This window comes from Rhinolophus sinicus, linkage group LG02 (assembly GCF_036562045.2).
Source record: "Rhinolophus sinicus isolate RSC01 linkage group LG02, ASM3656204v1, whole genome shotgun sequence".
Lineage (NCBI taxonomy): Eukaryota > Metazoa > Chordata > Mammalia > Chiroptera > Rhinolophidae > Rhinolophus > Rhinolophus sinicus.
The window spans coordinates 30,142,268-30,158,064 of NC_133752.1; the positions used below are offsets into that span (position 1 = coordinate 30,142,268).

General features: G+C 44.0%; 1 protein-coding gene across 8 annotated transcripts in view; it reads left to right on the forward strand.

Annotated features, from left to right (window-relative positions):
- Positions 1–14,976, forward strand: part of LEF1 (lymphoid enhancer binding factor 1) — a 111,926-nt gene extending 96,950 nt beyond the window's left edge. For 5 of the 8 annotated variants that reach the window (XM_019741940.2, XM_019741936.2, XM_019741942.2 and 2 more), the window contains 2 exons: positions 1,368–1,416; positions 13,765–14,976. In XM_019741940.2, the coding sequence (XP_019597499.1) occupies positions 1,368–1,416; positions 13,765–13,844 (129 nt within the window). In that variant the 3' untranslated portion in view covers positions 13,845–14,976. Of the gene's footprint in view, positions 1–1,367; positions 1,417–2,075; positions 2,117–13,764 lie in introns of all 8 variants that reach the window. The other 3 variants (XM_019741941.2, XM_019741938.2, XM_019741943.2) reach the window with 1 other exon arrangement.
- Positions 14,977–15,797: the final 821 nt, after the last annotated feature.

Genomic DNA, 15,797 nt, shown 5'->3' on the forward strand with positions numbered 1-15,797 from the left:
AGTTAGGTTATGGCACTGAGCTCTGCCTGCGGGTGGGGTGGGAAGGGGTGAGGTGGGACGAGAAGGTTCATGGAAGAGATGACAGGAGATGAGTGTTCAAGGGCAAATGGGAGCTCAGAGGAGAGAGTGAGGAAGACTGTTCCAGACATACACCACCTTCACAGCACCTTGTGAAAACCACAGTAATAATTCCTTTTGAAAGAGAGAGAGCGGATGCCTGTGAGAAGCATTCTCCCCCTCTTTCTGCTCCCCTCCTCCCAGAGCACATTCAAGTATCTTAAAGAAGACTTTGTTATTTTTAATATGCCGTTTCCCAGGGCTGCCTCAGTGTTCGTAAGAATAGTTTCAGTTTTCCAGAGCTTTATGCCTTGAATGGTCATGTCATACCACATGAAGAAAAACAACTTTGAGGTGCATACAAATATTACTTTTATATATTCACACAATATATTCAATATAATCGTGTAGTTTTATTTTTCATTATTTGTTAACGTGATTGTTACAGCAGACATAAGATAGAGATATTGGGTGTGACATGTGTTTTGTCACAGTTACTTGAAAATACCATCCTAATCCAGGTTGGTCATTTACTATTCATATAAATCAAATATGTACTGTGTCTATACCCTATTACAGTTTGGTTTTTTTTGAGGGGTAAGTAATTATGAAGAAGGAGGGGAAATTAGACCACTATAAATGGAACTTAAAATTTTAAATGTGTGATTAAGATGACTTTGAAATATATTTAAAATTGCATGCATACCCATGTTGTCATATCTGTTTTAGGCAGCAAGCTCCATAGTTGCCAGAAATAAGTATTTGAAATTATAATACCTTTAGTTTTCTCAAGTTCTTCTTGAACTATCACTTCTACCTTCTACCACTATCCTTGGTCCTGTTACGCGTACACTATTGGGGGCCGAGGGTGCTTACGTAGTTAACATCCTGAACTTTGAATTATATAGTGGAATTCACAGTAAGGAAGATTTCTACCTTCCTAGCAGAAGTGGGTTCTAAGTGTGGTGGTTAGAAATAAAAGGTCTGCCTCTTTACCTGGGCTTCCCTTGAAGGGGGCTCTGTGGCCACAGCCCTGGGACACCATTATCTTAACGTGTGTGAGACAACTCCCAATGTCGGTGTTGATGATATTATGAAGCTATGGAGACAAAAGTCACAAAGAAATAAGATTTTTTCTCTTTCTCTTGCTTTCTGACTGTTTCTAGGTACAGAAGGGAGGGAGGGAAGGGGGTCGGGAAAGAGAATGTATGAGGCATCTCTTTGTTGACTGTCTGCTTGTATTTTTGTTTCGCGTTCGCCCGCGTGTTCACAGTATAGTCTATGACATGACAATGCCCATCTTCTTCCAGGGTAAGAAAAAGAAGAGGAAGAGAGAGAAACTACAGGAATCTGCGTCAGGTAGGCCCTGTGTGACTGTCCAGTCAGTTCTCATGCTCTGACAAGCGCCTTTGAAGAAGTTCGCATCCTTCTACACACTGCTTTATTCTGCAGCTACATCCTGTGATACTTTAACTCTGCTTTTCCTCCTAAAGTCCTTTAAAACTGTATAAGACACCTTTCTTTTAAATGTGACTATGTTGAGGTACATCTAAAAACTTTTTTCCCAAACCCTGTCACCTGGAATCCTGGTTGTTAACTGTGGTTGTTTGTTTTGTTTTGTTTTTGCTTCTGTTGTCTATGTTCTCTTTGCTTTAACACTTCTATGTGCAAAACTACTTTGCAGTAAGATTTTTTAATGATGATTCTATAATATGCTACCTTATAGCTGCTTGAGAATTTTTTCTGTGGTTTAGGTTATTTAAAAAAGTATACAACGTGATGGTAGGGTTTATCTTTCCTGTACTTTAATTCAAGGCATCAATCAGTGAGGTCATATTTATTTCCCCTTTTCTCTTTCATTAAAAGTAAGGCCACTAGTACTGCACAAATAAAAATGGCTGGTATAAGAACCATAAAACGTAAAGCAAACAAGTCCACATGATGTTGTAGCTACTACGTATTTGGAATGTTCAAAAACCTCTTCAGTAAAAATTTGTTAAAGACACAATTTTCTGCAGGTACAGGTCCAAGAATGACAGCTGCCTACATCTGAAACATGGTAAGAACGACTCTCTGGTCCTACTGCTGACATTAATTATAGACAGAGGCACTTGCTTGTGAATCTTCTTGCTCATACGGATGCCATTCAGCCTTGCTCCTTTAAAGAGGAAACTCCCCCGAAATCAAACGAGCGCTTTAAAAAATCTGATGGTTTTTATACCGGCTATGTATTTGCAATATCATATGCGTTTCTCTCTTCCCTTCTTCCCTTCTAATCTTTCTCTATTCCTTTTCCCCTAAGTCTTTCTTCTCAACCATTCCTTACTGCGATGAGTCGCAAATCTGCCTGCCTGAAAAACAAACAAACAACAACACAAACCAGCAAACAACATGCCGTGTTCCTCAGCCAAGGCAGAGCCGGGTATGAGGAACCCAGGCTCGCTCTATCTCAGGACTCGGCAGTTTTTGCTCTTTTAGAGTCTTCTTCTCACCTGAGATGATATATAGATACTTAAAAGTAATTTATTTGTTTCTAGTGAGAAAAACAGATGTGCTTTATTTTTTTCTATTATTTAAAAGTATCGCATGGGGACTACTTATTTGATTAACTGTGTTCTGCTATCAAGTTGTTTCTTTATTGATAACCATTGCTAGCTCTCCCTCTAGTATTTGTAAGTAGTATTTATCTCATTTCTTTTTGCTCTGATTCTTTTATTTTTGACCACATAACCACCAGCCCCGGGAACCGGGCTTTGTACATTGATTTGGTCTTTGCTAAGCTCTGAATCTATGGTGTGTCCGTATCTTCTCCTGATGGCAGTTCTTTTCAGAAGGGCCACCTTGGATTCTACTCTCTCTCTAGCAAACCCGCATCCAGGTCCTGTCCGTTTTTTCTTTTTGGTGTGTCTGGCTTTCCTCTCACACTCGTCACTGCCACAGCCCAACTCAGGTGTGCAGACTTTCCATCTGGATTATTGGAACAGCCTTTGGATCATTTTCCTACCTCCAGACTTTTTTTCCAGGTCATTCTCCATGTTGCTCCCAGAGGGATTTGCTAAAACACAAATTGACTATATCACTTCCCAACTCAAAGCAGTTAGAGCTTTTCATCATCCAGAGGATGAAGTGCAAACCGTTTGGTGCAGCTGTACGTCTGCCCCTATCCCCAGTGTTCTGCCTTCAGTCATCCTTGCTCTCCGCCACTCCTTACCTCCTACCTGTCCCCATGAGTCCTGTGCTCAGCACAAGCCAAATTATTAGCAGGCCCCCAGACAGATGGAGGCCGCTGCGCACGGTGCCCTGTGTGGGAAAGCCTGTTTCCTTTGCCAGACAAGGCGCTTGGTCTGCAGGAGAAGAGCATTTCCTGCAGGTCATTTGGTCCTTGGTTACAACCAGGTGACCCTTCCTTAATCTTTTACAATTGAATTCTGGTGCTGAAATGTCAACAGACTTTCCCAAAGGGGCCAGCAGAGATTTTGGTACCAAAGAGATCAGAATTTTAAGTCCACTGTGTGCCTGGGCAAGCTCCTTGAGATTTTTCATCTTCATTTTCCTCATCTATGGCATGGGAATAATGACACCTACCTCCCACAGCTGTGCCTGTGTCACATGCACCTGCCTTCCTCTGTCCACCCTCAGGTGCCCTCTCCTCCCTGCAGCTTCTCTGATCTTAAGTCAGACTCTTCTGGTTCTTCAAAATGCCGTCACTGTAGTTTTATGATATCAAAACTCTCCTAAACTCGGACTGAGTGGCAGCCTTTTCTCCGAGTGAAAAGAGGGTCATCCCTTCATCGAGGTGTTCAAACAAGGTATCCCAAAAAGAATATCACAGACACCCAGATTTAATTCCACCTAACGGCTGTTACTGAGGATCTATTCTGAGCGGGCCTCCCCATGTAGTTAGAGGAGACAGAGATAATCACAGGCCCTGCCCCCAGAAGCTCACGGCATTGTGATAGAAGAAATTCTAGTAGCAATCATGTGCACAAATTTCTGTGGAGTTTTTGCATTCGTTTTTTTTTTTTTTTTTTTTTTTGAAAGAATGTTGTCCTTTTTATTACTGAATACAGGCATGGACAGCAGTCCTTCCATGCTCTCCCTCTAAACGGGAAATCCTCCAAAGTTCAGTGCGCTGAGGATAGACAGGCATTGAGTTACTCCATCATCTGATGGATCCAAACTCTTTAGCACTGTTTCTGTTAAAAAATCATACAGAAATGTGCTTCTGTATTTTTGAGTTTGGTATTTGATTTTTGTGTCTTCCTGGATTGACATTACGTGGTGTTTTAGATTAAAGATTAAGCTGAGTATATTTTTGTCCTAGGGTGTATCTCAAAAACATTTTTTTTAAAATAAGTCACAGCTATCATTGTGCTTTCTTGTCTTTTATTTTACTTTTTTTTATATATAAAGGTTAAGGTGTCCTCTCTAACCTGTACCAAAAAAGCAAAACAGAGTGCCCCCCTCCCCCCATCCTCAAGAAAAAATCCCAACAGCCGCCAGGTGAGGCTGCAGACCGAGGAGGGTCACTTACATGGAGTCTGTCATGATCCTCTCTCCTCTCATTGCTAGATCTGTCCTGCAGCCTTTGATGTCACTGTCCTCACATGGTCCTGCTTGGGAGAGCAGCACTGGCCATCATTTGATAAGAATTACTGAGCAGAGAGGAGCTCAGACTTGCGTTTGTAAAGATTTCAGTAAATTAGGAACCATAACATTCCTACTCTTCCCCTCACCTCTTTCTTTGTTTTAGGAATTCAGAAGCTTCGGTGTGCATAGTAGCTGACTTGTTTCCTTATTATTCGGCATTTATTGGGCACCTAATAAATGCCAGGTTGCTTCGTAAGACCTGGAAATAGGGTGTTGAATGAGGCAAAGGAGTTCCCCGCTCTCGTAGTGCTTACATTGCTATGAGGGTGGTTGATGAAAAATAAACAGGAAAATGTAAGTGCTGTCATAAAAATAAAACGGGAATGGACTTGGCAGTCTGCTTTAGGCTGGATGGTCAGGAAGGGCCCTTCTGAGGAGGTGGCGCTTGGTAATACCCAGTTGGTATCCCTGAAAAATGAGGAGGGTATTCTGTGTGTGGTTCTGGAACAGAGCGGTGGGAAAGACATGAAAGACAAGGGAAACAGCTCATCGTGTTGTAGAAGGAGCTTAGACTAGGGCTAAGGCCCCTGGCCTCTCAGATTGGCCCCCGTAAGCTGCATGGCCTGGGGCAGGTCACTGACTGCTGGTGGACCTCGGGTTCCTCTGGCATGAAGGAAAGGGCTGTCGCCGTGGCCTCCAACGTCCCCCGCCGCTCAGCTCTAACTTCCTAGTCTGCTTTGCTCTCCGTGGTCTACACTGCCTCCCAGTGTTAGTAAAGAGACAAGGGTCTCTTATATTTACAGATTTGTAGTCCACAGTCTATGTCTGAGTGGTATTTGTATAACTATTAAGGCACCTGTATGATCTGGAAAATGACTTGTACGTGCTGTGGTTGGTTTCCAGTTCCTGCATAGATCGCTTTGCCTGCCCTTCTCCTCCCCAGAACAAGGGCCTCTAATGGGGCTTGATTCTCTGTGACCTGATCATATGGCTCCTTGTTTGCCAGACTAGGTCACGCTAGTGCTGGCTTCACCTTAGACACAAAACAAAGACAGATAAAAAATTTGATTAGACTCAATCCTGCAGATAGTGTGATGTGAAGTCTCACATGACCGGTTTACTGTTCTGAAGGGAAGTAGTTGCTGAGTATTAGCTAAATCCCTCACGCTCCTGTCTTTGGTAAGGTAAAGCTGATGGACCACAGGGCAGGGAGACATCGTGACTAACAGGAAGAGATTTGTTTGAGGGGGTTTATTTCTTTTATGTACACAGTGAAACTTAACACTATTTTGGTGTCCTTCAAGAAAATTCCTACATCCGTGTACGTACCTAAAGTGCTAAAGAACTCGCGTTACTAGTGGGGAACAATGAACTATAAGAAAAATATCCCTGCTAATAGAAAGAGACTTCTCAATGAACCAAAAACCCCCTCTAAAAACTTAAAACTTGTGCTCTATTCCTTAAAATGTATATGTTTCATCTAATGCTTTCATTTTTGGAGGGTGTAGGGGTGGAAAATGCCATTGCAATTGCCTAATGCAACCTGAAATAGAAATTGGCTGATTAAGCAGTTCCTCATAGACCCAGTTTTGTCCCCTGCTCCCCGTATGTTTCTACTTTTGTGCATTATATAAGAATATGCATTCTGGTGAAATCATGGTGAAACAAAAAAATTAGCATCAACCCAGTTACAACACCTTTCAACAGTTTCTAGGATAATTAGAAAAGGGATCCATAAAAGACATTTCTCAAGGTTGATGGAGGTGATTCCCAAGCTGTGGGTCTTTCAAGAAAGCCAAGTTCATCCTTAGCTTTTTGGACTAACTTGTCACTTGTGGGAATGCTGGGAGCCCAGGGCCACAGGGAATGAGACTGTGCACATTTTCCTGGGCCCAGCTGGAAGGCCATTATCACGAATGCCAATCGTTTGTTTATTCACTCTGCAAACATCCAGTGAGGACTACTGCAAATCAAGAAGTGCATTAGGCAATGGGGGTACTTGCTAAATGGACCTTTCCTGGAGAACTCAGAGTTTAAGAAGATATAGACATACAAATGGGTAATTATAAAATGTTTTATGCTATGAATGAGGTGCATATAATGCATTATGTAAAAATAAAAACAAAGTATGTCAATTAGTGCAGGCAAGGAAGGCTTCCTGGAGTAGGTGACATTTAAGCTGTCCTGTCATGAGGGAATTCTTGGGTTTGATAGAATAGAGATTGAGTTGCTGTGAGTTTTCAGTGTTTTGGTACATGTCTGATTTGGAATATGTAACATCTCAAGAGTTTGTCAGAAGTCAGAGATTGCCATCATATAACCGAACTTCCTTTTCTTCCTTACTTAAATTCACCAGGATCTAAAGAAGCAAAGAATTAAAATTTTTGAAAAACTGGAGAGGATTATCATTCTGAGTTTACTAATTTAAAAATATAACTTGACAAATTGGTTAATATTTACTTTAGCAAACAAATACAAAAAGCCCACCATCTTAAAATTATGTAGATTGAAAGATATTCTTGTGATATTTCAGTAATTTCCTTGGATTATATAATAGCAAAGAACTATTTAAAAGTAGAAACAAGCAATCTTTTTAAATACACAAAAATAATCCTCCGGTTAAACACATAGGCACTGGATACAGACATACGCTCACACACTGTTTTTGGCTGTGGCGTAACCTTTATCTTGTATACTTGCTAAACTGAGAAATTCAAATGTTTTTTACTAAGTAAAAACCTTAACTTTTATTTTCCTTGGCCAAGAGGTGTGTGGGAGAGGTAATTTCTAGTACAGTATAGAATGCAATAGTTAATTGGGCAGTGCTTGGATTTGTATCTTTTTTAAAAAAATGTTTCTAGCTTTCTGTTTGATGGTGGTGTTTGAGAGCCTGATGAGGCGGTTAAGGTTTGGGAACCTGGGGCCCCTAGGTCCTGTGAAGCCTCCCGACAGGACAGAGCTTACAGGCAGCAGAGTGGGGCTGGAGACATCTCAGGAGGTGATGGACGGTGACCCTGGAGCTCTCTCGGGAGCCTTGCCCGAAGCCGGACACTTACCCTGCCCTCGCAGAGCCGGGGAGCAGTCTAAACAGTTTCAGTGGTCTCACTGAGAAAAACGTGTATGTAATACAGCTTTTGAAGCTTTCCTTGGTGAGTTTGACACTTGCCTAATCTTTGCTCTCAGTTGTGTTGCACAAGTGCAGTTGTGGTCACCCACATTAAGTATCAGTAAGCTGGGTAATTGCCTCTGGGTTGGCAAGACTGGTTAGAAAGTGAAGCCATGCTCTTACGAAATAATAAAATTGGAAGCGGCTAGAAAGGCTTGTCAAAAGTCTCAAAGTAAAAATTAAGGTTTTGACAATTAGAAAGTGAAAAAATGACATCCTGTTTTCCATTCTTCATCTTTTTGTCACAAACTTCGGCACTAAGTATGTCAAGCACTTAGGAAGCCCCGAGCCCAGGCTTGTTCAGTGGCCCTGGTCACTGAACAAGCAGGAGATGCCCAGGGGTTAGGGACTCTTGGGAAGGGAGTCTGAAGTCTGAAGGTGGGTGGCTGTCAGATAAGGGAGACAGAGCCAGGGATGGTACAGCAGTACTGGCAGTAGCAGCTGTGTGGCCTCCATGGGGCCCAAGTAGGCATTTCCTGGGAAACATCTGTACCTTGCTCAGCGTTGCCCCAAAGCACCGCCTGCAGTGGTCCTTTGAATGGAAGCCCAGCCCAGGGGCATTTCCGCCTGCCACAAGGAGCAGAAACAAGCCATGCTCCCTGAAGGAGAATAGAGAAATCTATTTTAAGGCTACAGGAGCATCCTGTGGAAGCCAAAGACAGTCGAGCCAAGGGGAGGACTAGAATATAGCGTTGGAAAAGCTATCCAAATGCTTTTTCTGCCTCTAATAATCTGTCCCTCCCTGAAAATTGCTTCCTTCTTTCTGCAGACTGACTTCAGTTCTTTGATCCATGTGCCCAGAACTCCCAAGCCTACGTATTGTTACAGTTATCTGTCTCCCAAAAAAGATGGTGATTCTTTCAAATTCCAGAGAAGGGACTCTGTTTCGTTCAGCGTGGTCAGACTTCTCCAGCAATACATGAGCTGTGGCCAGAGGAGAGGGTCACACTGTACCGACTGCTGACAGGCTGGCTGCTCTCACCTGGGCTGTGCGGAATGGGGATGAGAGGGGGCGGGGCAGCAGCCCGGCAGGTGTGCACTGCAGCTGCTGGCTGGGCTGTTAGGGTAGCAGACAAGGCGGTTGTATCTAGACAGCTGTGTTAGTGAAGAAGTTGGGAGGGGAGCATACAGATGGTGAAAGCTTTTAAAATCTGCTGTGCTGCAGTATCCTTGCCATCAATTCTTTTTCCCTCTTTTATGGTCCGAGGAGCTAGAATTGTGTTGAGGTTGCCAGGGAACTGGACCCTTGGCTAGCAAGCAAGGTTGATCACATGCATTAAAGAATAGACGTATGAGGCTTGTTAAATAAAACCCTCTTGAGATGTGTAATACTTAGTAGTATTGTTCATGAAAGCCCATGAAATTGAATTAAGATCAATGCACTTAAGAATCGTTGATAGAGCTAAAATGTATTTTGGACAAATTTTGTTTAACGAAATGTTTGTCTCACTGAGCCAAGTAGAACTGTAGAGGAAATGAGCCCTTCTGGATAATGGGGTTTCCCAGAAAACTCTAGGTTTATAGGTTTACCTCTCTGAATTATCAAACATGTCATTTTTGACTCTTAGGTGCAATTCTATCTTCCTCAACAAAATATGTGGGAATTAGGTATTTAATACTTTACGCCATTATCCTACGATGCACATAATGTGGCATATAGTGTAAGTGAACAAGGGACTGGAACTTTTTGCCACTACTCTTAATGGCCCCAAATCATGTCAGCTTTTTAAAAATCTGCTCTTTATAATTTTTTTGTGTCTTTTCCGTCTGTGACTGTACCCCTCCCATACAGTAATATGTTCCTTCTGATATTGCGTAGATTTGGGAATGAGAAAACAAAGCTTATTTAGATAACATATAAATGCAAAGTAAATGGGGCCTGAGATTGGCATGTGGTGGGGGGAGGGGGCTCTTGTAAGGAAGGGTAAGATGTGCTCCGCTTGTGTGTGAACTTCTAGTACTGGGATAGCTTGAGGCCTTTGCACTTCCCTTTCCTCAGTTGTGTTCTTTGGAACTGAACCAGCCTGAATAACTGATACCCAGATGAGTGAGGCGGTTCTGCTCAAACTGTCCATGCGCTTCAGTAAAGCCACTTGATTCTTTTTGACAGAATGATGAGAAAGGTGTGGTGGAGCGAACACGTGCTTAGGGCTCAAAGGCTTCTCCTGCCACCTAGGCTGGGTGACCTCAGGCAAGTCGTTCAACCTCCCACAGCACTGACTTCCTTACCTGTAAATGGGCTGAAACACGTGGAGCTGCTGTGACGATTTTAGGACGTTGTACATGTAAAGTACTTGTCCCAGGGCCTGGCACCTCCGTGCTCAGCAGACGTTGCTTTTCTTCCTCCCCGCTCACCAGCTTCTTGCAGACAAGGCCACCTTGGAGTCAACGAAGCTGTGATGCGTGGAAGCAGGGGACTTGGGTCCTCTCTGGGGGTCACGCAGACCATGCGCCTCAGTCTCCTCTAAAATGACAGGACCAGACGTGCTCTGTCATGTTTACTTCCTGCGCTGGAAGTCTGCATGTCTCATCAGCCAGCCATGGCATTGCGCAAGGGGAGAGTTCGCATCCTGAAATAACAGGATTTTGTCAGTAAGACTGTTGACGTGAGGTGTGTGAAGTGCTGCTATAAGGCAATCTTGGCAATTAAAATCTGCCTCTATTCGCCTCTCCTGAAACTAATCTCTGCTATTCTCTTCATAGATTTCATGTGCTAACTTAAAAACACTTAAGCTCCTGCTCCTTGCTAATAACATTTGGGAGGGCGATGATGAAGGAAGCATCTTTCCTCCAACCCCCTTTTTTGGGTTCCTCACCATTTCTGAACAAGGAAGGGATGTTGCACGGCACCGGGGTGGGCGTCACCTGTTTTCCCCACAGACCAGCTCTGCTGCCCCCAGCTTGGCCTGGCCTGCTCAGAGGACTGAGTTCCTGGCCACATGCTGACCCTCCTCCCCTCCAGCTTGGCTTAACCGGCCAGAGGACAGGCTGGGGAAGGGGCTGGGCTGCTGAACCCCCTGGGAAAGGGCTGGTGAAGCCTCAGCTTCTGGTGGTAGAATTTTATGTTAGAGCTGAAGGAGCGGGAATGAACCCCCTTTCCCTTTCTTCACTTCTTGTGAGTCAAGGCCTAGAAAGCCCTAATGCTCCAGAGTCAATACTATTCATCTACCAGAAACAGATCCATCTTGAAATCCTTAGATTTCCCTTTATCACTTGGGCTCTTAATGAGTGACTCGGCCCATTTGGGTTCCTGGTTGCATTTTGTTAGCGGGATATTTTGTCCGGACGGGAGTTTGGTCCAGCAGAGCATCATGGGTTCCAGCTGGATGGTGGAGAAGAGGGAAGGTCCTATGTCGCCTTCAAATCCACTCTAAAGCGGCCCGGCAGTGGCAGTGACTCCTGGTGGAGGAGCTTGAGTCTTAACATGGAGGAGGTGGGCCTCGCTGGCTCCCTTTGAAGCGGGAGCAGTAATTGCAGCTTTGATTGTGCTGGGGCTCGCCCGGCCTGGCCCAGCCTCCACAGTCGCCCAGTGAAGCCTTAGATGTGGGAAGTCTCCAGTCTCCAAGCCTCATGCCTGTGGTTTCTTGAAAAGACTCTTGATTTTGACCAGTTTTGTATCTGTAAAGCAACACTGTCAGGCCCCCATTTCTCTCATTTGAAGGTAAGACCTGGTTTGCCCTTGACAACGCTGTGTTTTTAGGAGCAGCTCGGTTTAGGCTTCCTTATCTGATAGCGAGACAATTTCTTTGCCGATTTATTTAAATACTCATTCCACTATTAGGAGAGCATCCTGGGTGGGCACAAGTTGCTTTTTTGGTTGACAGTTAATTGTACAGAGGGTTTCTGAAGCCAACTTTTCAGGAGGATTTGTAAGAGGACACTGAAATAGTGAAATAACCGTGGGGAAACGTGAGACTATACCTATGGAAAGAAATGGCTTTATTAGGAGATGTCGAGATTCTTTCCAGGGAGGTGTGTATTATCTTGGTGATGCGTGGCCCCTCTGGACAGTTTGTCGTAACAATTATGTTAATACTGTGCTCAGCTCAAAAAGGGAGGAGAAGGTGCTTGGGGAAGGTGAGAAGGGGAGAGGATGGCTCAGTGCAGGCTGGCAGGGCTCAGGCGCTGCTGGCGAGGGGCCGCCTCAGGAGGGCCGCAGAGGTCATCTTTACCTCGTGACCGTAGAGTCAGCCCTGGGCTGGGGGTAGGATGGATCCCAACAGAGGGACAGTTTGTCTTCCGCCAGGAGACATTCCTGGCCAGTCAGTCCATCCTGAGTCACAGCACTTGTCTCCAGCTGCTGTGAGCTCCGAGCCCAGGGTGGCAAGACTGTTCTTCATTCAGCAGGAACAGCACCCTGGAGCAAACCTCTGAACACCTGTGGTTCAGAAATCCGCTGTGACTGGGAACGGTGGTGCCCTCACCACTGCCGGGGACTCTGCTCCTTTCTCCTCGCCAAGGGAGGGTCCTTTGGGACTCTTTGATCCTCCCGGGTGAGGGCTCCATACCCTGCTTAAACTGAGAAAACCACAACGTTCTAGTGTGTGTTTCCCTGTTAAACAGGGAAAGGGTCATTTTGCAGGAGAATAGGAATTGAAATTGCCATCGAAGACCTCCTCAGTTGACAACATTCTGTGGCTCGTTTCCTTCTGTTTTGCTTTTGTTTGTTTTATATTATTCAGTAATGACCCAGATGCACAGTTCTGATGAGTCATTTTGAGGGACAGCATTGGCAGGAGTGCAGTCACCTGCACAGTAATAGCTACCACATTCGCGGGGCTCTCTGTGGGCCATGTGCCTTCTACGCACCTGGAGGGCGTTAGCCTCTGCTCCGTGTCACAGCGCCCTTCTCACAGACCACTCTTCTTCTGTGAACAGCAGTTTAAAGACTGTAACTCACCATCCCAAGTTTAGTTTTCATTATTAAACTATTTCAAAGCTTCCTTCTATTTCTCCTCTAATACCTCTTTTCCACTCAAATAAAAAGCATAAAGAAATCCACTATTAGAATGAATTTCTTTTGAAGGCAGCGTCTGCTAGTAGCAAGGACTGCACAAGCACGAAGGGTTGGGATTCATGTGAGACAGTCGGGGATCCAGGTAGACTCTAAACGAGGCAGCCTTCCTAAGGTCAAAGCACGGGATGCAGATACTCTCCGGGGAGACGGAACCAAACTTGGGGATGCTTTCACTTTCCTTTTATCTTTGTCTCATCTTGTTACAGTGTTATATTTTATTTTTAAGTGCTTTTTAAAATCTCAGCTTATTTAAGCTTTTGGGATTTGGGGATTCTCCTTTTTGAAAGGCATTATCAGTAATATCGAACAACAGTTACTTAAATACTTGTCGAGTGTACATTCCAAGGCTAACTTTAGAGAGCCTAGTTATTATGAAGGAAAAAAATAATGTTGAGAATTGTAAAATCTTAAGAAAACCTGGACTGACTGGTGGACAGAACACATCCTGGTTGCAGGGCCTTGCCCTGGGTGTGTGCAGTGCCGGGCTGATGGGAGCACAGCTACAGCCGGTGCAGTCATACAGTGGCTCCCCACAGTGAACTAAGAAACGCACACTTTAGATGACAACCATTCCCTGGTCTGGCCAAGGCCCACCATTACAATTCACGTTTGGCCATTCTTCTTGACGCTTTTCACACTTTTTTTTTTTTTTTAACCATGATCCAAAATTTTAAATGTATTTCACATCATAACCTATACCTACATAGACACATACGTGGAACCAAAATAAACATTTTGAATCAAGTATTCACTAACGTAGTCTGGGGATTTGGGGCGACCATGGGGGAGTCCGTTTTAGCCATCACCAAACCAACAAAGTGGATTAATTTAATGCAGACACCTTAAGGCATGTGCTGTGTGCAGCAGAGGTTACCATCTCTGAAAGGCCTGTGGCAAGTTCACATTAACAGCATGTTGTGTGTTCCTTCCTGAGGTGGAAAACGAAGCTCATTCCCAACGTGCAAAGCCAAGGCAGCGGCCCCGGGGCCTCTTCTGGAGATGGAAGCTTGTTGAAACCCAGACTGTCTCCACGGCTTGCCCAGTCGACCCCAAAGGAGAACTGACATCAACTTCACCCTGAGGTCACTGCTAGAGACACTGATCCATAAAGACAATCACTGCCAACCCCCCTTTCATCTACTACAAGAGCCAAGTTCCGAAATAAAGCATAAAAGGTTTTTTTTAAAAAGAAAATGAAAAAGCACATGAGAATGCTAGCAGGCCCTGGGTCAGCTAGCAGCTTGCCTCCCCTCATGTCCGCCACGCACTTCCCAGAGCATCTTGCAACCACACCTGTAACCTTTGGCAAGGACAGCAGCTTGGCTGCCTTGGCCTGCCATGAGCACCCGGCCGGCAGCCAGCACATCCATCAGCGTCCTGGTGGGGAATTTGTGGAAGAGTTCCCTCTTTGTCTCCATTCTTCTTTCTCTTCCTTTCTCCTAAAGCTTTTATTTAACAGTGCAAAAGGATGGATCTTTTGTTTGCTTTTTTTTTTTAAACTTGAATTTTTTAAATTTACACTTTTTAGTTTTAATTTTCTTGTATATTTTGCTAGCTATGAGCTTTTAAGTAAAATTCAAAGATCTGGAAAAGTTTGAAATAAAAGCGAAATGAAAAGAAGCCACCTTTTTTTGAGTGACATTTTGTCCCTAATGGCTTCTCTGTGAATGACCTGTAACAAATAATGGCCTCTGTCTTCTAAGGTGTTCGATGGAGCTAAATAAATGTAACAGCCAAATCCACTCTGTTGGTAGCAGTTGGCAGTACTGTTTCATTTTATTTTTCTTGTGATCTCTCCTTTTTTTTTTTTTTTTTTTTTTTAATGGTAAACCTTAACAGATACTTTCAGTAGACTGGTTTGCAGTGAATTTTCATTTCTTTCCTTCTTACTCCCTTCTTGTAAAAAGCCCAGCACTTGAATTGTTATTACTTTAAATGTTCTGTATTTGTATCTGTTTTTATTAGCCAATTAGTGGGATTTTATGCCAGTTGTTAAAATGAGCATTGATGTACCCATTTTTTTTTAAATAGCAAGGCACAGCCTTTGCCCCAAACTATCATCTAATGTTTGTCATTCCAGTTTGAGTTAACGTGCTGAGCATTTTTTAAAAGAAGCTTTGTAATAAAACATAAAAAAAAAGTGTCATTGTTTTAAAGAGTGACGTTCCTGATAATCTGGAGTCAGTAATGGTGAACTAAATCCAGAGGCCAGGCCAGAGCGGTTTGTCCACATCTGATGGCCCCTGCTGGTGTAGCCTTTTCCCGGGACAGGCCAACACCTGTGGTAAAGGGACACCTTCCCCCGTGTCTAAGATGTGTGGTTCTCAGAGTTACGGGTGTGGCGTGGGCCCCACCACTCCCTTCCCAGGTGTAGACAGAAATCAGGGGCAAAGGGAAGAAGAGCGTCACTAGGATTCATGGGATTGACGTCCCTCCTGAGAGTCTCAAACCCCCAGCTGTGAGCTTGCTGCCATCCCTGCGCATGTGCCGGTGCTTTCCACTGCGTAGCTCATGGGTTCTCAAACTGGGCCCCCCAAATCAAGGTGCCCCTGGGGTCTGTGCTGAAGGAAGGTTTTAACTTGCACTTGTCTTCCCAAAGTCAACATTTTTCCAATTTTGAGTTTGTATTCTAGAGTCTCCCTTAAGCTTTTGTTATACTAGTATATAGGTTGGTATCTGAATTAGCATATATATATATATATATATATATATATATATATATATATATATGTAAAACATGAATATTTCCTGGTCTTCCACACTGTTGTTCCATCCATTGAGCTAGCTTGAGGACCATCGATGCCACTGGTCTAACTTAAATCTCTTGCTGCAATTCTAGTTCTATCTCCTTTTTTCAACCTTCAGTACAGCTGGGGAACAGCTGGCTACCATACTTGTAATAACCCTCCACATACTGTACTTGAAGATTGCCATTAAATCACCCCTCAAATTTCTCTTCTCCAGGCT